General features: G+C 35.7%; 5 protein-coding genes across 7 annotated transcripts; 4 read left to right on the top strand and 1 right to left on the bottom strand.

Annotated features, from left to right (window-relative positions):
• Positions 1-275: 275 nt before the first annotated feature.
• LOC123311107 (G-protein coupled receptor Mth2-like) lies at positions 276-6,277 on the top strand. The gene is made up of 7 exons (XM_044894890.1): positions 276-1,165; positions 3,970-4,422; positions 4,487-4,565; positions 4,622-4,815; positions 4,959-5,130; positions 5,643-5,782; positions 5,985-6,277. The coding sequence occupies exons 1-7, from the start codon at positions 451-453 to the stop codon at positions 6,134-6,136; spliced, it is 1,905 nt and encodes a 634-aa protein (XP_044750825.1). The 5' UTR covers positions 276-450; the 3' UTR covers positions 6,137-6,277.
• A 1,005-nt stretch (positions 6,278-7,282) lies between these two features.
• LOC123312385 (probable G-protein coupled receptor Mth-like 3) lies at positions 7,283-10,385 on the top strand. Its single transcript, XM_044896779.1, has 7 exons — positions 7,283-8,060; positions 8,141-8,596; positions 8,858-8,936; positions 9,309-9,502; positions 9,640-9,811; positions 9,896-10,035; positions 10,206-10,385. The coding sequence occupies exons 1-7, from the start codon at positions 7,349-7,351 to the stop codon at positions 10,331-10,333; spliced, it is 1,881 nt and encodes a 626-aa protein (XP_044752714.1). The 5' UTR covers positions 7,283-7,348; the 3' UTR covers positions 10,334-10,385.
• Positions 10,386-10,623: 238 nt separating this feature from the next.
• On the bottom strand, positions 10,624-11,940 carry LOC123312388 (probable RNA polymerase II nuclear localization protein SLC7A6OS). The gene is made up of 3 exons (XM_044896783.1): positions 11,696-11,940; positions 11,302-11,618; positions 10,624-11,150 (listed from the first exon to the last, which is right to left on the bottom strand). Exons 1-3 carry the CDS (start codon positions 11,849-11,851, stop codon positions 10,778-10,780), a joined length of 846 nt encoding a protein of 281 aa, XP_044752718.1. The 5' UTR covers positions 11,852-11,940; the 3' UTR covers positions 10,624-10,777.
• A 623-nt stretch (positions 11,941-12,563) lies between these two features.
• On the top strand, positions 12,564-16,239 carry LOC123312389 (UPF0430 protein CG31712). The gene is made up of 4 exons (XM_044896784.1): positions 12,564-12,875; positions 13,059-13,419; positions 15,632-15,715; positions 15,864-16,239. The coding sequence occupies exons 1-4, from the start codon at positions 12,715-12,717 to the stop codon at positions 16,026-16,028; spliced, it is 771 nt and encodes a 256-aa protein (XP_044752719.1). The 5' UTR covers positions 12,564-12,714; the 3' UTR covers positions 16,029-16,239.
• Positions 16,240-16,895: 656 nt separating this feature from the next.
• On the top strand, positions 16,896-22,840 carry LOC123312384 (tubulin glycylase 3A-like). Of its 3 annotated transcripts, none has more exons than XM_044896775.1 (11): positions 16,896-17,024; positions 17,399-17,870; positions 18,133-18,332; positions 18,453-18,675; positions 18,754-19,001; positions 20,836-21,027; positions 21,085-21,178; positions 21,260-21,350; positions 21,460-21,674; positions 21,734-21,943; positions 22,141-22,840. In XM_044896775.1, exons 2-11 carry the CDS (start codon positions 17,567-17,569, stop codon positions 22,746-22,748), a joined length of 2,385 nt encoding a protein of 794 aa, XP_044752710.1. In that variant the 5' UTR covers positions 16,896-17,024; positions 17,399-17,566; the 3' UTR covers positions 22,749-22,840. The 3 variants fall into 3 exon arrangements, with proteins under 3 accessions (XP_044752710.1, XP_044752713.1, XP_044752712.1); XM_044896778.1 differs by lacking the exon at positions 16,896-17,024 and having other exon boundaries at positions 17,289-17,870; positions 22,141-22,529; positions 22,589-22,840; XM_044896777.1 differs by lacking the exon at positions 16,896-17,024 and having other exon boundaries at positions 17,290-17,870; positions 18,766-19,001.
• The last annotated feature ends 1,169 nt before the right edge of the window (positions 22,841-24,009 follow it).

The following is a 24,009-nucleotide window of genomic DNA, read 5'->3' as shown; positions in this document are numbered from 1 at the left end:
GAATCGAATCGATCTTGAGGAAAAAATGAAACGCCATGAAGTGGATTGTTTATTACCCTAGAACAAACTATAATGGAAGTTTATGACAAGTAGTGTTTTCCAAGTTGTCTTTACTTAATTAGATCTGGATCAAACAGTTTCTTGATGAAATGGTTTATGAGAAAAACCGTCAATTCCTATCCTTTATAGAGGTGCGTCCAATATCCGGACTAACAGGTGGATTTTTCTCTTTCTTATTACCGGAACGTTTTTAGAGTTCCATAGATAATAATGAGAATCTGAACCCGTTGTTGACACAGACCATCTCCCACACTCTTTTGAAAACCTTCACACATATTTGACGCAGCTACTAAGTGAGTCCTGAGTTACACAATTCTTTCCTGCTCTCAGTTATCGTCCGTATAACGTTAATGCTACATCACCTCCACAATGTAAGCCGGTTTCTCGACAATGAAACGATTACTATTCACGTTTCTTCTCATATCCTCGAACATCATACTAATTCATGGAAACCTACATAAGAAATGTTGCGGAGACGGGCAAGAAATTGTCGAAAAAAATTCGCAATTCACCTGTGAAAAAGTGCAGAATGCGAGGCTTCAGGAAAATTTCGAAATTGAGGATTTCCTGGCAAGGAATAGACCCGGAACTTGTGTAGAAATTTTTTCCGGTAAAACAGTGGCCACGTTCCAAGTGAAGAATGACACGAAAAGTGTCGTCAAACTGGAGGATCATGGAGAGTTTTTCTTTCCCAAATGTTGCCCCTTGGATTACCGATACAACACCACTACTCATGCCTGCGAGAAAGAACCCGGAAACTCACTCGGCTTCTTGAAGATGGATTCTTTCGTTCGGGTAGGACTTCCGGAATGCGAGATCATATCGGACAAGATCCTTGAGTCGCAGGATGTGAAAATGAACGGAAAAGATTTGATTTTGTTGAAGGAGATGAGGATACTCGAGGAAAAGTATTGCGTCGATTCTACATTGGATGGAAAACTAATTGTGAGGATCTGCGAAAGTGATTACCAAATTTGTAGTCAGATTATGTGTATACACAAATGTTGTCCAGACGGGCAGAGCTTCATAAACGGTGCAAATTGTCGAGATACTTTCACTCATGGGATCGATCTTACTTTAACAGAAGCTGTACTATCTCCATACGGTAAGTTTACCTCAAGAAATCAGATTTTCCGAAAAATGAGGAGAATGCGCGGTAAATCACAGAGATTTTCTGATGTTGAACGTTACAGCTTCGTCAATTTAGGAATGACGCCTTTTGATAACTAATTTTATAAGTAGGTCTTGAATAATTCTTTGAGGAATTGCTGTCAAAAAATTAATTTACGAAAAATCTTCTTGATAGATGTGAAATATCACAGATATTGATGCATGAGGTGGAAATAGAGAGAATTTATGGAAAACCCGTTGTGGAAAATCCCATGGTACTCAATACTAATGATCAACTGATCATGCAAGCTCCGGAAAAATATGAAATGAGAAAAAATCAAGAATTCAAAAAAACTTGAAGACCTGATTGCGGTAAAAAAATGAGCGCTTGCAATTGTATCAAAATAACAAATCTATAATCTACACAGAAGGAATATACTGAGAATATTTCATCTTTAGTTTCATTTCAAAAAGTATGAATTACATTTCCAACGCGTGTATATATGCAATCACTCTCTGCATTTTGTAAACGAGTTGGTTTTCCGACATCCATTGAATCTGAACAATGGGTTCAACCTTGAAATAAGCATTCGAGTTCTTATATATTTCGTTATAAATATTGACGATTATTTATTTATGTTAACATTTACCCTTTGATGTATCATTAATTGCACAAATAAACGAAGATAAGCTGTTAATTAGTAAATGGCAGAGAATGATTTACATTTTTCAATCAATTATGTCTTTCTTGCTTAAAATACCGGGTGTCCTGATTTATAACGCGTATATTTCGGGACGTAATTCTCTAGGTAGAAATATGGAAAAAGTTTCCCATCAAACTACGTTCTGAAATGGCTGATAACTTCAGAGTCTGACTCCAAAAATCTGTCTTTTTACCATTATTTTATCACAATTTGACAGACATGAAATTAAGTACATTTTCAAGATAACCCAAATGTTTTGGTGAAAAAATTCAGTAGTCTTGTTAGTAAAAGTCCCCCCAACTATCACCTCCTGTAGAATCTATAGAGAAGTTAGTAAGTTTTCCTTTTATAATCGTTATCATCAAATAAGTAAGCTTATCTAGAATGCACGCTACTGAATTCAACTTATTTCTGCCAAGATTGACGAAATAATCCTAAAATTCAAGTTTTTTTTGGGGCTACGATGATCGCCATCTGCCAATTGCCAATAGGACTTTCTTATTTTGTTCTATTTGCTGTATAAACTCACACTTCCGTTGGATTTCTTCAAATCAATATGCGTGTGACGAAATAGCGCGGATCATTCTAAATATATTCTAATTTTGACGAAAAAATTGGCCACCGTTTTGTAGATTTTAGCTGAAGAATGAACTGCAACAATTTCTTTTTCCACAGTTGTTTCCTCAACTATTAGGCAACAAGTGAAACGATAGCGCCATGAAAATAAATTTCCCTTGCAGCCTGTTTGGTCCATAGTCCATCTAAAAAATTTTGATCCATGATGCATATCCTTCATGCGAATTATTCACATTTATTATTAGAACCGGAAGTGGCTTATCGTAGATCTATTTGTTTTTCACCAGATGCCACAAAATTAATTGTCGTCAATTCATTACCAATCCATTTATCCCTATAGCTATCATATCAACAGAGACACTGGCGCCATATATCGTGAATCACTAGATTTCTTGATGAAGTTCTTATCCTTTTGAAAATGATGCATCTTCTCGATATATTTTGAAGCAGTTCTGTTTGCAACTCTCCACAAAAATCGAACATGTGTACAAAAACAATGCTTATTATGCGAAAATTTTTTAATTCTCATTGTCTAGTAGGACAAATACTTTCTATGACGATTCTTATTGTTGTTGTGCCTTGCACGGGTCTGTTATTGATGATACTCAATCAATTATGCATAGAGTATCAGAAACAATATGACTTAAAGTTCAATTTGAGTAAAAATCCTACTAAATATTCCGTACCTACCTCAAACGTAAATAAAGGAAGTCCAAACTACGTAGCATTTTTCATATACACGTTAATTAACCATTTTGCATTGACACGTAGGTATATTACTTCTAATTACCTTTTATTTACGTTCTCAACCCTTCGAGTTGATGAAAACATATTTTTTTTCTATTAATTATCAGTGCTCCAGATGATCAACCAGAGAATAGCATGCAGACACTCACTTGGTAAAAACGCACTTCTGAAATTAACATTCGCACGAAAGTGAATCCTTTATTCTCATATATTCCAACGGTTGATCGATATAATGAACTATTTGCTATATTAACTTGAAAATACAGTTGGTACAGTTGGTAAATCTGGCCCATTTTACTTTTTCAAAGTCAAATAATAAATTTACAACTTCCAATAGACCTATTTGAGGTCTATCTACTTATTTTTTGCCTACTTGAAATCTTTTAATTAATCATCAAGTTGTCCTGAATGAAGCCATTGAAATGAATAATTAAAGCCTCTGTGTATAAAAACAGTCGACAATATCAATCTTCAATTGGAATGTTTAGTGGGTTAGGCAAAGTCTATAAATTTCTCTGTGAAAGAAATCTTCCCGTAAATCGAACCACAAAGTCGATGTTTGTAGAATGTTCTAATTTTAAATGAGAGCAATCAGAGTGCGAAAGTTTAAACACAAAACATTTCCTTTGCTGCAATATGATCGTCATCAGAAGATTTTCACAGCGATTTAATATTGAACTTTCTCGAACATTTCTTTTCAAATTTCAATGATTTATATTTCGAGATATCGAAGTAAGGAAAATGGTGGATGAACTGGGTATTTTTGTTGCAGATCCATTTGTTCTAATCCACGGCTTCAAACCACGAATACATCGCCTCTCACTGCAAAAGTACAACTACCACGTGGACAGATTCGGAATTTTCTCAGCATACCAGAATAAAACCGAATCTTTCGACCATTACGAAGTTTATAATCGTAGTTATTGCATAGAGCATGCTTTAAAACACAATAATGAGAAAATACTCCTTGATCAATATCTTATGTTCGCCGAATCTAAGGAACCTCCGATTGCTATGAAGTTCTTCGTAACTAGATGGATCAAAGTGGTCTCTTGCTTCTTTTTGATTTTGACCATATTGGTTTATCTTTTGTTGCCGAAAATGAGAAATTTATTCGGGAAAATCCTCCTGAATTATTGCCTATCAACATTTTTATTTTTCGCTTGTTTGGCAGTATCCCAGTTTTATTCCAGTGATTTCAGCGATGCCATGTGCAGGGGCATAGGTGAGTAGATATTAGCAGTTTTCGTACTTAACTAAAAGGGAGAATTTTCTCTTTTTTCTTTAAGGTTTTCTGTCAATACTTTCTAGTATTTGGAGTTTCACTTGGTTGCACATAATGTGCATTGATATATGGTTTTCCTTCGGGTGAGAATTCATATTTGATGTATACGGACAGGTTATTTAACTGCTCTTGATTTCAGAACACCAAGAACCTTGTCAGGGCCTCTCCAGAAAAAAGAATGGAAGAGATTACTATGCTACAGTTTGTATGGATGGGGATTTCCAATACTCTGGGTTGCAATGATAGCAGTACTCAGCGTCACAACCATAATGCCCGAAGCAATGCATCCTATTATTGGAAAAAGAAAATGTTACTTGGAGAATTCAGATGGACGTAAGAGACATATTTGTTCTTCATTCAATTTGCTTCAAAACATCACCACCGTGATAAAGCCAAATTCAACCAATGGCAAATCGACATCTCAGCCATTGGATGAATCTGGCGTGATATCGAAGCTTGAAAACGATTTTTTTCAGGACCAGGGAATTATTCCTACATTATTTACGTGACTTTACCGTTGCTTATACAGCAAATCGTCAACACTATCTTGTTCGTCAAAACCATTCTATATTGCTTGAGGATTAAAGCCGATGTTGAAAGGATGAACGATTCAGAAAAGAGAACAGCACTGAACGCCAGCAAAGAAAGGTAGGAAGGGTTAGCGTGGAAGCTACGATTTGAATTAAATTCATTGAATATCGATAATAATCCTTGTCCACCTCGTTTGAGGAGTCAACTTACAACAGTTATGAGAATTTAATAGTTCTTGAGGCAATGGACCATATCTAATAGTAGATCCCAAGGTTGTCTTGGTTTCCGAGAATATTATGATACACGGAAAACCACGAGACAAAGTGATTCTTTCAGAAACTTTAATAGTGCATCAATGTTTGTCGATTACAAATTCCATGCATCAATTTATAGTCACATGAATATTTGAAACGAGTACCTAAAAAATGAGACAAATACTTTCTGCCTCAGTCTAATAGGTAATAAATAAAAAAAAAACGTTTTCCATTTCTTTTTACGCACGATTCTGAAAGATGATCATTATATCTCGAAAAAGTTCATTAACTTCCACCTTATCCAGTAGACAAACCATATAATTTCAACATTGTAGATTGGGAATGTAAAAATTACAAAATTCTTATCTTTTCCAGGTTGGGCTTGATTATGAAATTGGCTGTGATAATGGGTGTTCTGTTTATTTTTGAAACTGTGTCTTCAATTCACAATTTCCAGGGAAACATTTTCACCACTTATATAGAGGTTGTCTGGGATAGTATCAACTGTCTGCAAGGTACGTATACGCGGAAAATTAATGCAGAGATAATTTGTTTTTAGTCCCCCAATTTCATCCCCAAAAGTCCAAAGTTGGACCCAAATAGGTTGAAAATGGCGATTTATTTTTACACCCACACACCTTACGATTCACCCTGTATATATAGTTCAATTATGGATTGTCATAATCAACTATCAGCAATCTCTATTAAATATTTCAGGTGTTTTTATCTTCATCATCTTCATCTGTAAAAAGAAGGTGTACAACAACATTTGTGATAAGATTCCAAGGATGAAAGCCAGGAAAATTTCAGTATCATCAACTGTAACGACACAGGTTAGCATGCAGACCGTCACTGGAACGAAGAAATGAAGAATATCGGTACAAGAACCACTCTATTTGAATATTTATATTTCACTCTACCTCTTGAATACGATTCTCGTACAATTTGTGTATTATAATTTATGTGATTTATGTTTAAAGTATAAATTAAAGCTTATTCATAAAGATAAAGATGTCTTCTTTCGTTTCAAATACTGTTGTTTCTGACTCAGCTCTTGCTTTTGGGATGAAAGAGTATAAAAAACTCTTTTATATATCTTCGAATCATAATCATAATCATCTTTATTTATACTGTAGCTGCATTTGCAGATGTACACGTCAAACAAATATAAAAAACAGAATATATAGATACAAACACTGCATTGCAAACAACCAACTGCATTAGAAGTCTAAAAAGATGATTGACCCTGCCTCATACATTCATCAAAATATTCATTAACTGAATAAAATGCCTTGGACAACAGAAATGTCCTCAAGCTTGACTTGAATTTTTCATAGGGCAGGCAGCTGATATCTCCCGGTAGGGAGAGTTTATATCTTTCTTCAATTTATTTCCAAATTTCATGCAAAGAGTCTTTTCTATGTTTATAATGATATTATTTTTAGCACACCACGCCTTAAATTCCTCCAATACCAGAACAAGGGCTAATTCTAATTCTTCAAGGGACCACGCCGAGACCAACACCGACGTGTCATCGACAAACATAATTACAACACAATTTTTCAAGTATTGAGGTATTTCATTTACAAAGATCAAAAACAGTAGTGGTCCCAGTACAGATCCCTGGGGTACTCCCAAATCCGGAAAATACTCCCCTGACACGCTGTCACCTACCTTCACACGCATGCTTCTTGATCTTAAATAGGACTCCAGTAAGCTCAACATTCTACCACGGATGCCACAACGATACAACTTGCTGAGCAAGAAGTCCAGATCTACGCTATCGAAAGCTTTAGATAAGTCGAAGAAGAGAGCTGCTACATACTCACCGCGGTCCAGCCTAATGTGAACATCCTCAATAAAGCTAACCACAGCACCCTCAACCGACCTTCCAGAGCGAAAACCATGTTGACTGGTTGAACGTTATCACTCTGGATAAGAATTCTTTTATTATACATTCCTGACGCATAAACGAAGCAATTTTCCAGTTGCATACTTCGTTTCATCTTATCAGTTTTGTGTGGACATCAGGCTATTGCCAAATATCTACGTTCAAAAGTATGTAAGCTGTTCTGTCGACGATGAAGCTCTCATATTTGATACTTATTTTCACTACATCTAACATAATTTCAAGTGATGGGTCTCTACACAAGAAATGTTGCAAGAGCGATGAACAGATCGTCGAAAAAAATGCAGACTTCACCTGTGAAACAGTAAAAAATTCGAGACTTCAAGACAATTTTGAAGTTAAAGATTTCCTGGCGAGAAATGTTACAGGAACTTGTGTAGAAATCTCCGGGAAAAAAGTGACGACGTTCCAAGTTAAGAATGACACGAAATCTATTGAGAAATTGGAGGATCTTGGAGAGATTTTCTTTTCCAAATGTTGCCCTTTGGATTACCGATACAACACCACCATTCACGCTTGTAAAAAAGAACCCGGAAACTCACTCGGCTTCTTAAAGATGGATTCTTTCGTTCGCGTAGGACTTCCGGAATGCGAAATCATATCGGACAAGATCCTTGAGTCGCAGGGTGTGAAAATGAACGGAAAAGATTTGATTTTGTTGAAGGAGATGAGGATACTCGAGGAAAAGTATTGCGTGGATTCTACATTGGATGGAAAACTAATTGTGAGGATCTGCGAAAGTGATTACAGAATTTGTAGTCAGATTATGTGCATCCACAAGTGTTGTCCTGATGGTCAAAGCTTCATAAATCGCACTACTTGTCACGATACTTTTACTAATGGAATTCACCTTGGCTCAACTGTTGGAGTACTCGCTCCTGATGGTGAGTACCCTTAGAAATTCTACAAGAATTGAAATACTGGCGTACAAGAGAAATTAGAGTAGGATCTACTTATGTTCCAGATCCCTTTGTTCTCATTCACGGCTTCACGAAACCAATAAAACCAATGTCTCCAAAAAAATACGAATTCGGCGTGGACAGATTTGGATTATTCACAGTCTACATCAATAAAACCAATTCATTTCAGCATCATGAAGTTGCTGATGGCAGATACTGTATCGAGCACGCTTTTCGTGAGTCGAATATCAAAGTATTGGTGGACAATTACATCTTGTTTGCCAGAGGAGGAAAGGTACCTCCGATCCAGATGAATATTCTGATAACAAGATGGCTGAAAATCGTGTCTTGTATATTCCTGATTCTGACGATATTGGTCTATCTGCTGCTGCCGAAAATGAGGAATTTATTCGGGAAGATCTTGTTGTGTTACTGCGTGGCTACGCTAGTATTTTTTTCTAGTTTAACTCTTTCCCAGTTCTATTCGAATGATTTCAGTGATGCTACGTGCATAACTATGGGTAAGTTAGTAGATTTACAATTTATCTATATAAATCATTGAATAAATAAATCACCAATGAAATATGAATTGTTTTTGAGACTTTTTGAGATTTAAACCGACTTCAGTCGAACACGCAACTTATAACCAGTAACTGGATTGATTTTTTTCAAAACTCTCTTAAATGTACATCCAATATATCTATTGTGTTATTGTTCTTTCTAAATTATTTTCAATTTCTCTATTTTTTCATTAGGTGATGCTATTTTCGTTTATTTTGCAGGTTTTATTTCGCTGCTTTCAACTATATGGAGTTTCACTTGGTTGCAAATAATGTGCTTCGATATTTGGTTTTCATTCGGGTAAGAAGGATTTGACGTGTGCTAACTTGTGCAAAAATTCTTCGTTTTTACGAGACAGCCCTCTTGGAAGTCCAAAAAGACTATCTTCGAAGGCATTTAACGATTTAACACAACTAACTTTTGTACAACGCATAATCTAAAGGGACCCATACACGCTGAAGCAAATCGCCAAATTGAACGTTCATGTCCGTTTGCAATGACGATTGAAGCATCAGATTCGTCATTGTTTCTTTCTTTTTTTGTTAAAAGATTGAGCAAAAAATGCTCTAGAACTTCCCTTAATAACTTTTCTAATAGTTTCTACACTTTCTACCTATAACTTCTGTTGAAAATTCCTGATGCGAAGCGAAAAGTTTATTTATTTTATTGCAGAACACCAAGAACTTTGTCAGGGCCTCTCCAACAGAAAGAATGGAAAAGATTACTCCAATACAGTGTGTATGGATGGGGATTTCCAATAGTCTGGGTTGGGATGATAGCATTGTTTAGTTTCACAACCATGATGCCTGAAGCAATGCGACCAATCATTGGAATCAGGAGGTGTCTTTTGGAAAACTCCGATGCGCGTAAGATATGAAAATCATTTTCATGATTGCGAAGAATAAAATGCTCAAAGAGTACAAGCAAATTATCAATTATCAGCGTATCTGCTGAATAGTGATGAGATACTTGAAAAAAAAAATCGAGACGTTTTACTTTGTAGGTCCGGGAAACTATTCTTTCCTCATTTATGTTACTCTGCCTCTACTTGTTCAACAAATCATCAACACCATCATGTTTGTAAAGACCATTCTTTATTGCCTGAGAATAAAGGCTGAAATTGAAAGTATGAACGACTCAGACAGAAGAACAGATTTGAACGCCAGCAGAGAGAGGTAATCCAAATTAATTTTTCTAGAAGCCTATTTGATTTCAAACATTGAGGAGTACCAAACCTAAAAAGTATTCATCTTTCTCAGACTGGAATTGATCATGAAACTGGCCGTTATTATGGGTGTTTTCTTCATTTTCGAAACAGTATCATCCATGCACAATTTTCAAAAGAACTCTTTTACCGCGTTTATAGAGAATATCTGGGATAGTATCAACTGTTTGCAAGGTGAGTATGCTTCAAAATCTGAAGATTTTCGAAAGTTTTTGTTTTCATGTTGAGAAATTCCAACGCGAAGATTCAAAAATAGCTTGAAAAACGATCTAATAGAAAATTGAAGCAGACAATACAAATTATTCAAACTTAAATCACTGAATAAATGTATTTTTCTATTTTAGGTCTTTATATTTTCATAATATTCATTTGTAAAAGAAAAGTATACTACAGCATCTGTGAAAGAATTCCATGTATCACGAACAGTGAATCCTCAACGTTATCAACAGAGACACAACTTAGCATGAATTAAAGTTGTTAATTGAATGCAAAAACACAACAAACTCATTTAACACTTCTCAAAATGTCGTTTTATTTTACCTCTTTCGAAATGATGTCATAAAAACAATTCATTGAAATAATCCAAAACATGGGACATTTCTGGGAGCCCTCGAATTATACCACACTAAAGAATGTCACCCCAGCCAATATTTGTTTTTGTAAACAGGCTTCAGAAACACAAAATGAATCATATCTTGCTTTGGTAACGGCTAGATAGGATTACCAAGATGATGACCTCAAGTATCAGAAAAATCACAAGAATTCATGAAAATAAAACATTTATTTTGTAGTATGTAAACAACAGTGTTAATAACTCTCAAAATATATGCAACTACACTGAAAACATTCAAGTACACTGTTTATTCCTCTTATATTATCACAAAAATTGGTTCAAATTGAATTTCAAATGACTAAATTAATCACTATCATGATTTTCTTCACCTGCATCAGCCAATGAAGATTCATCGCTAAATTTATTAGAGCTGCCATATTTTTGTTTGAATTTTCTGAACGCAGTTCCATATGAACTTTCCTGATCTGATTCATCATGAAAATATTCTTCTTTGCTTTCATTGAAATGCAAATATTCATCATCCGTGCTTGAAAGATCATCCAGTCCAATTCTATTCATGGACTTAATCATATCATTCTCATTTACGCTTTCAACATCTGATTCATCAGGATAATCATTTGTATAATAATTTTCTGCATTGGAATCTTCGCTTTCTTGATCAGATTCATTGTTATACACATCCTCAGAATCAAATATTTCTGAAGTTGGAAGAATGCTGAAACAATAAGAAGGTGATATGGTCTGATTTTTCTAAGGGAAAATGTGAGAAGGACTTTCTGTCCAGAATGTTATAAATAGTAATAATTTTCATGACTCATTGAAATTCCTAATGCAGATCGAAATTTCAAAAACCTGATATCACTCACCTTATTTCAAAATCACCTACTTCTTCAACAATTTTAGCATCTGTGTAGTAGATATCATAAACATACTTTTCATCAGATTTTGTTTTATGGACTTCTTCATGGGGTTCAATATCTAATACTGTCACACAATTATCAGGATCTTCCATGGACAAATTAGATCTCAAACAGTTAACGATCTTGTACCTATCACTTTTAGAATGTTCTTGAGCTTCTAAACGCAACTTTTGTTTCAAATCCAGATCATGTTTGAATTTTTGAAGGATTTTTTGTTTCAAATTGTTCTTGAGTGTAGTAACATGTTCAGCTATATCATCATTCTGAAATGAACAATCTTCATGAATTTAGACAGCTTCTTCGCATAATTACATTCGATGATTATGTCTGTTTCACATACTTGAGAATTTTGAGTTCCACTGAATTTAAGAACTGTTGTAAGAGATCCTTCAACACCCAATGAACTCTCAAGTTTCTGTTTTTTGTTGCAATTCAGAATTAGAGTATCTGAAGGTGAGATTTCCAATGGACGTTTCAAGCGAACAAATGTCTGCATTTTCAATCCGTTTATCCTCCAACTGAATCTAAAAAAATATAAGAGATATCGACAAAAACCGATTTATACTTTTTTTGAATTACAAACACAGATTACAGAGAATTACTGTAATCTGTGATTACAAACGCAGTTAATGATTGAGGTTAATGTTAATTTACATAAGACATAGAAAAATTACCGTTCAAGTAATCTGTGGTATCAATGTTGCCAATCTAATGTAGGATAAATCTGTGATAAGAATTGCTTAGATAATTTGAGAAGTATCTTATATCTACAAGCTACATTCACAATCAATTCACGGGCCGAAGTGCAGTTCGGCACGGAAGCTTAGCAGATGGCGTTCTCCGTTACCATTCACAATGAAATTCAAGACAAAATTTCTTGCAAGTTGCAAACTATCACTTCGGCAAGGAATTTCGTGCCGGCTATAGATGATGCTGATGCTTATGTTTTGATCAGTTACATTTTTAATTCATTTGAGTATTTGGTTCCAAGATTATTGCGAATGGTAAATTTCGTGCCGAAGTGCACTTCGGCCCGCGAATTGATTGTGAATGCAGCTACACGATTTATGATAGAGTTGAAGAGTTCAATTGTTCACTAAATTCACTTTAGTTGTCTACATGAATTGACTAAGGAAAGTCCGATAACGAAAGGAAATCAAAAACACTGCCACGATTCTATGATTGACAATTGACATCTACTAATCTACAAATATTTATAGGTTGACTTTTGCTTCCTGTGACGAGTGAAATGAATCTAAAACCAAATTATAGCATCTATTAATTCCTTTTTCTGGGTAAAATTGATTGTTGAATTAGTTTTTACTACTGCTGAGTTTGTTGGACGAGATATTATTCACGATGGGGAGATCTCGCTCTCGTAGTCGATCTCCAAAAAAGCACCATAAAAGCAAACATCATAAGAGAAGCAAATCTAGGGATAGGCGTGAAAAAAGATCGGAATCTAGTTGTAAGAGTTTTAAAAGTACTGATAAAGTGAAAGAAAAATCATCAAAATCCAGGTATATATCATTTAGTTCCTTCAGTCATTATGATTTATTGTAGAAAGGCTACTTTGTATTGAAAATGTTATACAAAAGTTCAGTATTAGTTTTGTTTCATATATCATGGATAAGTATACCATGAAATGGGAATTCTGTATTCATTCTGTTCGCTGATGTTATAACATGATTGCTTTTTTCTAGGAAAAGATCTCATTCCATATCTTCAACATCGAGTAGTGATGCATCTATTGATACAAAGTTTGATAAGCATAAGAGGTCTAGGTTACATAGAAAAATGGATGAAGTTGAAAGATTAGCAGAAATGGAAAGACAAAGGAGACAAAGGGAAACAGAGCATCGCCTGATTGAGGAGGAAGCTGCTAAGAGAATAGAGGAAATGGTGAAGAAACGAGTCGAAGAAGAGCTGGAGAAAAGAAGGGATGAAATAGAAAGAGAGGTGAATAGAAGGGTAGAAGAAGCCAAGAGAATCATGGAAAAGCAAATGATGGAAGACTTGGAAAAAAGAAGAGAGAAGCAGATGGAAGAAGAGAGGAGAAGACAGGTAGGAGTCATTTATCTATATTCTATAGAATAATGAGAAAAAATAATTGAGCTTCTTCAGTTGAAGTATCCAATTACTGGAAGAATTTAATTTTCCAACGATTTCTTGAATCAGTGATCAGACTTTTTCTCTATATACAGGCTGTCCTACTGGGAGTGGTTGCTAGAAGTTTATACAGAGAAATATATATTGGATCTGTTTAAAATTTCAACATACCTCGTATATCGTTACATTTTCAAATGTATTATCAAATTCTATGTTCATTTCATGTAGCTATGATAACTAGTTTCCAAGTTATACTCTATTTTTCTTTAAACATTATAGATGAAGGCTTGTAAGAATAACTTAATAATGGTACATGAAATGAACATAGAATTGGAAAACTCATTTGAAAATTAAAAAATATACAGGGGGTTCCATTTGAAATAAGCGAGCCTAATGTCTTTGTACAAAATTTCAAACAGATTCGGTATATGTTTCTCCTTTAATTTCTAATGGCACTGCTGGTGAGACTCCTTGTATAGGATGTGTTATGATTATGATGAATAAGTGATTTCTACAAGTTCCTTCCAATTTGAAAATGAAAAGTCTACTTCAAATATTTTAACGGTGAAATTCGCTGAAAATGAAGCAACGAAATTGTGATGGATTTTGTAGAAATATTGTTCTCATTATTCATATATTACTACCACAAAAATTTCAAACTGAAATTGCATTAGTTCAATAAATACAGTTTATTCTGAAAAGTTTTAGAAATTTGGGAAATCGTTGGAAACCTGATAATTACATAACATCTTTGAAGGCAGATATCATGTATTTTTTTTTTTTTATGAATTACTAGTTGAGCTTTGGAGAAGTTGAATGCACTCCATTAAGTCCTGAATTTTACCAGAAAGAGGAATATCTAGGTAATTTTAAGGATTGTCACATTATACAGAAAAGTTCAATTAGATAATCCTTTGCTTAAGTTTGTTTACTATTCTAGTCCTAAAGCTTGGTTTTATTCAGTGTTTCTTTACTTTTCATAGTAAAATTGATATAAGCCTTCATGGTGTATGCATGTGCCTTTCTTTCGAAAAAAATCAGCTCTATATAAATATTGTCTGAATATCAATTTCTTCTCTTCTGAACAAATCAAAATCTTCCAGGATGCTCAATTTTGCTTGAATATATATCACATTTTCATAAAATTACGTTCCCCTTTCTCTAGGAAATATGCTTTTATCAAACTGTTTTGAGGCCCTACACTGGAATGCGCTTGAAAAAAATTACCTATTACATTATTTTGAAATTTTTCTCAAAACATAGCTTGCAATAATTCGTTTCAAAAGCGATAATCAAGTACAATTGATGCTTGAGATACGAATGAAAATTTCAAAGCATAGACTAATGCAAAAGTGATCAATTTTCTGTAAAATGAATATACTGTATGGGGTTCAATGTGCCATACAAACATTTCAATACTTTGGAATGAAACGTTCAATCTGAATGTTTAAAATATGCCAGTAGTCTATAAGATAAAGGGTCAAGCACAACATTGTCTGGAGACTATCGTTTTATGGGCCGATCAAGTAAGCTGGACTTCACTACGGGCCGCAGGTATTATATATCTTTATTATATCTATTACCTTTACTGAAACGTTTTCGGATTTTTAATTTTTTATTACACCTAGCCCCGATTCTAGCAGTGAGTGTGAACAATTGATAGAATTTGTAAATTTTAATTCAAAGGAATAACCAGAATTCTGATTTCATTGTTAGTGAAGTCCTTTAGACTCTACAATATAGAAGATCATGTGGAGTATCCTTCTGTTATGGCTGGATTTGAAAAAAATTCTTGCATGGTTTAATGAAATGTTCACTTCATATGCAGCATACCTTTCTTAATGATGCTGCTGGAAAATTTTCATAAATAAGTGAAAAGTTTTGTTTGATTAAATTCTGGTTGTTTGTTTGTTGCTAAAATATTGTATTTGTGTTTTGTTGTGGTGACGATAATCGTCATTCATTTAAGTTATTTAAAAGTGTTAGCAAATACAATATTTTCTGAAACGGTTGAAAGGAGTTCAATTGGTCCATTCATTTTTTGCCGTGATTGAATTATGGTCACAGCAATAAAACACTCGTTATGAATGAGATAAACTGTGTGAGAGCTAGATAGGGCACAGAAAAGGAATGAAATAAATTATTAATTTGAACCTGTATCTTATAGGAGGAAGAAAAGCAGAAACAAGCAATGGTTGAAAAGATACTCGAGGAAAATCAGAGAAAAATAGAAGAAGCCCAAAAAAAGCTGGTGAGTCAATATAAGATCGATTTAATGACTTAAATGAGAAATGCACGATGTCATTATGTTGCCTTGAGATCGGACTAGGCAATTTAAAATATAAAAATTATTTTATATTCGAATACTTACGGGATCATTTCTTGAATGATTATTTCAGGCTGAAGAGAGATTGGCAATGGTTGAAGAGCAGAGAAAAATGGATGAAGAGAGGCAAAGACTCCGGAAGGAACATGAAAAACGTATCAAGGAAGAGCAAAAGAAAATCTTGGGCAAGAACAACTCTAGGCCTAAGTTATCTTTTACTTTCAAGCCTGCGTTATAGAAGTGTAAGTGATGTTTGCGATATTGCAAAGTTAATCAGTCATAAAACAAAATTAATTGATGAATTCGGAATGTAAGGATAAGGATTTGTTTTAGGTACAAATTATGATGTATCATAATTTTAAAGACTTTTTTGTACAGTTTACAATAATGTAGGTAGCCATTTTATGTACAGATGAATTAAGTTAATTGTAATAAAAAACTATACTATATTTGATTTTTATTTATCTGTTGACCTTAAAATTATCCTTTTTGTTACTACATCATGGAGCTGTTTGATGAAGTAAGAAAACCACAAGTGAAGTGACAAAACCACTTCAAAGTACGATAGTTCGACGAAATTCGTAGTCTGTTGAAGAATTAAGCAATTATCAAACGTTACTATTCTTAAATCAAAATGAGCGACGATGCTAGTGAAGAGAAAACTCTTCATACATTGAGACGATTTACCTTTTTGCCGAATCTCTATTTTGGATGAATCGTTATTTTAAACGAATCGTTATTTTTAACGAATCGTTATTTTTAACGAATCGTTATTTTCAGCGAATCGTTATTTTTTATGAATCATTATTTTTCAGTTACGAGGAATAAAAACGCCACCAAACGTCACTGTACTAGACCTAAATTGATATCTCATCTGGAATTTTCTTGTCGTAATTATATTAATTCTCTACGCGAAGACGCCTCTAAATTTAATAACTGATCACGAATTCCCGAGTATGAATGAAAATCGTAAGGAAAGTTTATTACTTTTCTGCGATACTTACAGATATTTATAGGGGTTTCGAGCGATTTAATGGTTGAATGAAAACGATTCGTTATTTTGATCAAGGTTGCATTTCCTCAGTGATACAAGTACAAGGCACGAAGTTCTAAATCCCGAATCTAGGTTAACCCGATTCTGAGCTGATAGGTTCTCATATACACTGTTGAATTAATTCACTTTGAATGCCGGTATTGTGCATCGCGGTGTCGAGAGAAATGAATCAGGAAATGAGTGAGTAATAGTAATTTCGGGCACAAGATCTTGTAGTAAAAGCGATGATAATTCCAAAATCAAAAATAGGAAAGGGAGAAACAAAATTATTTGTTGCTATTTCACATTTTCTAGTTCAATTTTACTTAATGCTTCGACTTACGTCCAACATTTATTGATTGTTTAACAGGGAAGGATGGAGCTCTTATTTTTAAGTGATGATAATTGACGCGATTTTTTTGAAAGTCAATTAATATTGTCGCTCGCGTGAAGTTGCTAGGCACGTTTTCTTCAAGTCATCTTCCGTCATTTCGACCGTCCACAGGCACCGATTAAAAAAAATCACATCTGATTTATCGGAAAAAATCACAGTGTATCTCAAAACTTTTTCGTAGCACCGGGGATGAAACTAAAACTCAGTTGGAGTCTAGGATGAAGGATAGTCCCGATCTAGTCCTGACCAAGACGACATTCGGAAGCTCGGATATTTCAAAAGCCTGTCATTTTGAAACTTCAAAAGATCTCGTGAATGGTGTCATCAGTTTATTCCGTACTGGACAAACATGCAGCTGCGTCTGAATAATCCGGTCCCTTCTGATGGCAGTGCTGGGGATGAAAAGGAAGAGAAAAACGGCGAGGATGGTACCGCTGCCAAGAAGAAACACGGTCATGGTGTTTCCAGCGCGCCTCCAGTCCCTAGCAGAGCGGTCACTTCTGACATACAGCTCACCATTCATAACTGCATCAACAGGTCCAACAGCTGCGTTGGCAGCAAGTATAAAGGAGTTATAACTTCTGAAAGGTTGGGCCAGCTCAAGAAGATGGTTGAAAACGCTGCTACCAACGGGAAAATTTTCACGATAAGAGGTTAGACGAATGCTTGCTCTTAGTCAACTTTATTGCTCTTTTGCTAGCCAATGGTAGTATGCATATTGATTGTCCTAGTTAGGTTTAGAGTACACAGTATACAAAATAGTCCATATACAGACCCTTTCAACTCCTAAATCTATTTACTCCAGGCAATAGTTTCAGAAGATAAGCTGCGTCTCCAAATATATTTTTATAATAAATTATACACCCTTCGTTTCCTAATATAATAATGATGTGTTATCATCAATCGAAATTGAAGGAAACTGGAATGTGATAAGACAGCAACTGGTCAAACGCGAATGGATGGAAAAGGTAGAGGTGCCCGAGAAAGACAAGACTAACATGTGCGCTAGGATTCGAGGAATTTCCTCCACAGCTTCCGACGAACTGATGGGGAATTTGCCTCTTAAACAGGATTGGGAGAGCCCTTCGGCATATGCCGAAAAATGCGAGAAGCTGGTAAGATGCCATTCGAATTGAAACTGCTAACTTTTTTACAGTAAAAACAGGAAAACTTCTCAACTCATAATTCGCTCACTGTGACCAAAGTTGATGCCAATTATAGGTTCTCGGTTTCAGATTACTGCAAGGCTTTTACAAAGGATCGAGGCAAATTTTTTCTGGAGCGTAAAAAGGGACCAGTTTGATCAGAAGCAACGCGCCAACCCCAACAGACTGCTGAACAGATTCAGCAGATCCCTGTTCGCCTCCAAAGAGGGTTTGGCACTCTTACTGCAAAACTATTATTGGTTCACTGAACCCGACGTAGCTACCGTCAATTTTCCACGATGTTTCGTGTTGGGTAAGTTTTTCTTTCAGCTCATCCTCTCCTGGAATATCTTGGCGAGGATATGACCGAAATATAATTTCTCATGTGAAGATGTTCTGCAAGGTTTCCCGGAACACTTTAACCACTTCGTGGACAACTTCAGGATGACAGCTGCAATCAGTTTATTGAAATATGTTGTACACACATACGACACCACTAAATTCAAGTACAGCGTCGAAATGTCCGACGGAAAAATACCGATATCCTCCTTGAAATTTGCCATTGACCGATGTCTGGAGTACATCGCCAGTCAGAAACATTTGGACATCGACAGGGATTTTGCCAGGGTCACACAACAGGTAATCTTAGCCTTTATTTATTTTTTTTAAATAAGCGATACTCAGGAAGTTGAGGATGTTCTTCTAGGCTTCCACCCTAGCACAAAAACTCGATTTCGAAATGTCAAAAATGGGAGGTTAGACCCCTCTAAAATGACCTATTTGCTACTCTGTCTAAAAATAAGGATGTTCTGTTACTGTCCTCGGATATGGAGTGCATAGAATTCGTTTTGAAGGTTCTAGAAAACCAAACAGTTGATGATTCAATAGAGAATTGCACTCCAGAGAGCTCTTCGAAGTCAACTCGAAAATGAAAAGTGGAAAAACAAAAAAAATTATTTTCTCCTAAACAGTGTCAGATATTGGAAAGTTTGGTATGAAAATATAGGTTTTCGAACACGCTGAATCCATTGCCAGCAATTTGGAAAGCCTATCTCTGTTCGTTTGGATTTTCATCTTGGAAATGGCATTTTTCAAAAATTGCAATTTTCAATCTGCGATATCTCCTGTTATATTCGTCTGATCCAATTGGGATTTCCGATTATATAATCAGCTTTGCCTAGGCTTCCACCCTAGCACATAAACTCGATTTCGAAAATCTCGATTTTTTTGGTCAAAAATGAGCAAGGGGTTAGACCCCCCTAAAATGACCTATTTGCTACTCTGCCTAAAAATCAGGATGTTCTATTACTATCCTAGGATATGGAGTGCATAGAATTCGTTTTGAATATTAAAGAAAACCAAACAGTTGATGATTCAATAGAGAATTGCACTCCAGAGAGCTCTTCGAAGTCAACTCGAAAATGAAAAGTGGAAAAACAAAAAAAATTATTTTCTCCTAAACAGTGCCAGATATTTGAGATTTTGGTATGGAAATATAGGTTTTCGAACACGCTGAATCTATTTCGAACAATTTCGAAAGCCTATCTCCGTTCGTTTAGATTTTCATCTTGGAAATGGCATTTTTCAAAAATTGCAATTTTCAATCTGCGATATCTCCTGTTATATTCGTCTGATCCAATTGGGATTTCCGGTTGTATAATCAGCGTTGTCTAGGCTTCCACCATAGCACAAAAACTCGATTTCGAAAATCTCGATTTTTTTGGCCAAAAATGAGCAAGGGGTTGGACCCCCCTAAAATGACCTATTTGCTACTCTGTCTGAAAATGAGGATGTTTTATTACTATCCTAGGATATGGAGTGCATAGAACTTGTTCTGAAGATTGTAGAAAACCAAACAGTTGATGCTTCAACAGAGAATTGTACTCCAGAGAGCTCTTCGAAGTCAACTCGAAAATGAAAAGTGGAAAAACAAAAAAAATTATTTTCTCCTAAACAGTGTCAGATATTGGGAAGTTTGGTATGAAAATATAGGTTATCGAACACGCTGAATCTATTGCAAGCAATTTCGAAAGCCTATCTCCCTTCGTTCAAAATTTCATCTTGGAAATGGCATTTTTCGAAAATTGCAATTTTCAATCTGCGATATCTCCTGTTATATTCGGCTGATCCAATTGGGATTCCCCGTTATAAAATCAGCGTTGCCTAAGCTTCCACCCTAGCACAAAAACTCGATTTCGAAAATTTCGATTTTTTGGGTCAAAAATGAGCAAGGGGTTAGACCCTCCTAAAATGACCTATTTGCTACTCTGTCTGAAAATCAGGATGTTCTTTTACTGTTTTAGGATATGTAGTGCATTGGAGTTGTTTTGAAGATTCTAGAAAACCAAACAGTTGCATGATGATTCAATAGAGAATTGCACTGCAGAGAGCTCTTCGAAGTCAACTCGAAAATGAAAAGTGGAAAAACAAAAATAATTATTTACTACTAAATAGTGTCATCGTTGTATTGCAGGAATGGAACAACTTCATTAACGACTATTACTCCATCGTCCACAACGGGGAAAAATTCAAAACTCTGCCAGACACCCCCATTTTGACAATCGTGTCGCAAGCCAAGACCATCTTGAAGGACGTTGCCAAATATTGGACTGAATTCGAAACGGATGGATTTAGGAATATTTGGATCCTGAAACCGGGCAATAAAGTATGAAGATGTTCTTTAACGGTTTGATTTTATGGTCGCAATGTGTGTTGTTTTCAGTGTAGGGGAAGAGGGATCATCCTGGTGAAATATCTGAAGGAAGTCGAGAAGATCATGAACTTGAAACTGAAATACGTTGTGCAGAAATACATAGGTTGGTATTGCGAGTTTGTTTTTTCTTTCAGCTATCTTAGAAACGAATTCAATGAAGGAACCTCATCATTATTTATTTCAGAAAGGCCACTGATCATTTATAATACCAAATTCGACATCAGGCAATGGTTCTTGGTCACAAACGCACAACCGCTCACTATTTGGATGTACAAGTGAGTAAAAATTAAATTACAGTGTACTTTTGGAGGCATCTAACACTTTTAACTGCACAAGCTTAGCTAACTCATCTGTGCAGTGATGAGAAATTCCCTGTCATTTCAGAGAATGCTATCTGAGGTTCAGCAGTCAAAACTACAACCTCGAGAATTTTCACGAGTCCCTCCATCTCACCAACTACGCCGTACAGTGCAAGTACACCAACATGGAACAGAGGGATAAATCCTTGCCGAAGGACAACATGTGGGACTCCCCGACCTTCCGCGACTACCTGAGGAGGCTGGGGAAAGGGGACAAGTGGGAACAAGTCGTCTATCCAGGTTTCGATCGACAAGCCGACTGTCTTGGAGACGCGAAAAACGGCTATTTTTGGTTTCAGGTATGAAAGAGAGCATTGTGTGCGCCATGTTGGCCAGCCAGGATACGATGGATAGAAGGCAGAACACCTTCGAGATGTACGGGGCGGATTTCATCCTGGGAGAGGACCTGAGGCCGTGGCTCCTGGAGATCAACTGCAGCCCTGACATGTCTTCTTCCACCAGCATCACCAAGAGGATGTGCCCTCAGTTCTTGTCGGACATTATAAAAGGTTAATAGATAGGGGAATAATGTAGGCTTTTTCAATAAGCACAGGTCGATTTTTTTATTGCAATGTTCTCCAAGATGCATGGACCCAAGAGGTCAGAATTTCAAACACCACAACTTGTCAACATCGACCTGTCTTTATTGGACGTTTCACCTTGAATTACCGATACATACATCCCTTTAAACCTTCACATCTTACAGTTGTGATCGACAGACGGAAAGATCCCAAAGCAGACGTTGGAAATTTCGAATTGGTCTACAAGCAAGTCCTGCCAAGGGCTCCCCCATACTTGGGCACCAATCTGGCCATCAGAGGCAAAAGGATGCTGAGAAACCGAGCGCTGAGGATCAAACTGTCCTCGAGAAACGAGAAAGAGAAGGAGAACACCTTCCAAAAGAAACAGTCTCTGCTGCGAGCAGAGCTATTGCGCAAAACGACAGTCCTGCAGAAGCTGCCTAAAATAGTCACGCAAGACGTTTACAAAGGACCCGTTATCGAGGATCTGATCGAAGAGCTGCAAAAGTGCTGCCAGAGCTTGAGCGACGAAAAGTTCGAAGAGCAAACGGTCAAGACGAGCAACGCAAATGGGGTATTGGCCGAAGTGATGCTAGCTAAGAACAAACTGACTAACAATTCTCGTTTCAACAGAAAGGTCCCAGAAAAGGAAAGGAGAAAGAAGTGGATACCCGTCAAATCAAAATTATGTAAAAAAACGAGTAACAGAGAATCGAAATCAACGACGAATATGCTAACACTGCCTATTAATATTTGGGAGCCGAACACTGCCATCGTTGTTGGAAAGGGATAGTGTGACTGATTTACTTTCCGATTGTTCGATGAAACTACTTTTAGTGGCAATATTTTTGAGCGTCTATGAGTAAATATATTCTGGTTTTTTGATTTCTCTTGTTTTATTGCTTGGGATGGGTTGTTAGACGATTTTATTTTTATTTTTTCACTGCACTATTGAGTGATAGTGATAAACTGGCTAAATCTGTGACACTACACGTCTGTGGATCTTTTAAACAGAGTTTTATTCAGGCAAAGTACCCAATTTTCCAAATTTTACAGATACTTTTTGATTTTTGAACAAAAACGTTTAAATATTCATTAGATAGCGTCCAACTTAGTTTCACGAGTTGGGTTAAATTGGGTTAAATTTTTGGTATTTTTATGGTACGTAATGGTCATAATGAGAAGACTGGAAGACGTGGGTTATATCTTGTGCTCGAGAAAGATTCATCAAATAAACGAAAAATTATATTCCGAAATTCATTTAATTCGATAAAACCGTTTGTGGGATAGAACTAAGAATAACATTTTTTTATGGTTTTTCAAAAGCCTGTATCTTTTAAACCGAGCCGATTCGGAAAAAAATGGCAAAGGAAGAAAGTGTTTCTTTTGAACTCAAGAATCTGATGTTAAAATATTTGAACGAGTCTCGCCCTGTATATTGGACTTTTTTATACGTTGACTATGACTTCACCTCAAAGATTATAGACCACAGTGTGGTCAATAATCCTTGCTCTCTAGCTGATATCTTCTATTTTGATATCCTCAACATGAATTCAAGATTGCAAACTCAAACACAGTTTTCAGAACCGAGGTTCATCGTCTAACTTATAGATGGCAAGAGTGATACAGAGGAAGTGTTGGAAAAGTATCAGGTGATTGAAGTGAAGTAGTCAGTAAATATTCCTATTATTCATATCTGTAATCTAGATCTTGCCAGAAAATAGATAGACTATAGAAAAGTTATCTCCAATGAATATGCAAGCAGAAATCGAATTGGTTTTTCCATTTGGTTCAACGACATATCGAATTTTCTTATCTCGCGAGTTGATTCATCATTTTCAGACTGAACTTTCGGATCCTACAAACAAAAGGTTGGGAGTTAATGAACCACACAATTGATAATGATCGAATTGGCGAAAAGTTAAAAAAGATCTAATCTTAGCCTTCTTCAATACAAATGTTTTTTCCCAGCAGGAATAAAAAAAGATGATATTATCAGATTTTGCATGTATTGGCTCCATTCTAAAATCAGTTGTTCTCGATTAATTCTAGTG

This window comes from Coccinella septempunctata, chromosome 4, assembly GCF_907165205.1.
Source record: "Coccinella septempunctata chromosome 4, icCocSept1.1, whole genome shotgun sequence".
In the NCBI taxonomy this organism is placed as follows: Eukaryota; Metazoa; Arthropoda; class Insecta; order Coleoptera; family Coccinellidae; genus Coccinella; species Coccinella septempunctata.
Note: the sequence above shows the minus strand (reverse complement) of the source record. Positions and strands in the feature narration are given on the sequence as shown.

What these genes read in the sequence shown, in the direction of transcription:
- LOC123311107 (XM_044894890.1), top strand. Translation starts at nt 451, where the DNA reads ATGAAACGATTACTATTCACGTTTCTTCTCATATCCTCGAACATCATA. An exon ending in AGCTGTACTATCTCCATACG is followed by an intron (nt 1,166 to 3,969) that starts GTAAGTTTACCT and finishes TTTTTGTTGCAG; the next exon opens with ATCCATTTGTTCTAATCCAC. An exon ending in TGCCATGTGCAGGGGCATAG is followed by an intron (nt 4,423 to 4,486) that starts GTGAGTAGATAT and finishes TTTTTCTTTAAG; the next exon opens with GTTTTCTGTCAATACTTTCT.
- LOC123312385 (XM_044896779.1), top strand. Translation starts at nt 7,349, where the DNA reads ATGAAGCTCTCATATTTGATACTTATTTTCACTACATCTAACATAATT. An exon ending in GATATTTGGTTTTCATTCGG is followed by an intron (nt 8,937 to 9,308) that starts GTAAGAAGGATT and finishes ATTTTATTGCAG; the next exon opens with AACACCAAGAACTTTGTCAG. An exon ending in TTTGGAAAACTCCGATGCGC is followed by an intron (nt 9,503 to 9,639) that starts GTAAGATATGAA and finishes TTTACTTTGTAG; the next exon opens with GTCCGGGAAACTATTCTTTC.
- LOC123312388 (XM_044896783.1), bottom strand. Translation starts at nt 11,851, where the DNA reads ATGCAGACATTTGTTCGCTTGAAACGTCCATTGGAAATCTCACCTTCA. An exon ending in GTGGAACTCAAAATTCTCAA is followed by an intron (nt 11,619 to 11,695) that starts GTATGTGAAACA and finishes TGTTCATTTCAG; the next exon opens with AATGATGATATAGCTGAACA. An exon ending in GTAGGTGATTTTGAAATAAG is followed by an intron (nt 11,151 to 11,301) that starts GTGAGTGATATC and finishes TTATTGTTTCAG; the next exon opens with CATTCTTCCAACTTCAGAAA.
- LOC123312389 (XM_044896784.1), top strand. Translation starts at nt 12,715, where the DNA reads ATGGGGAGATCTCGCTCTCGTAGTCGATCTCCAAAAAAGCACCATAAA. An exon ending in GAAAAATCATCAAAATCCAG is followed by an intron (nt 12,876 to 13,058) that starts GTATATATCATT and finishes GCTTTTTTCTAG; the next exon opens with GAAAAGATCTCATTCCATAT. An exon ending in AAGAAGAGAGGAGAAGACAG is followed by an intron (nt 13,420 to 15,631) that starts GTAGGAGTCATT and finishes TGTATCTTATAG; the next exon opens with GAGGAAGAAAAGCAGAAACA.
- LOC123312384 (XM_044896775.1), top strand. Translation starts at nt 17,567, where the DNA reads ATGCAGCTGCGTCTGAATAATCCGGTCCCTTCTGATGGCAGTGCTGGG. An exon ending in CTCACTATTTGGATGTACAA is followed by an intron (nt 21,351 to 21,459) that starts GTGAGTAAAAAT and finishes CTGTCATTTCAG; the next exon opens with AGAATGCTATCTGAGGTTCA. An exon ending in GGAACAAGTCGTCTATCCAG is followed by an intron (nt 21,675 to 21,733) that starts GTTTCGATCGAC and finishes TTTTGGTTTCAG; the next exon opens with GTATGAAAGAGAGCATTGTG.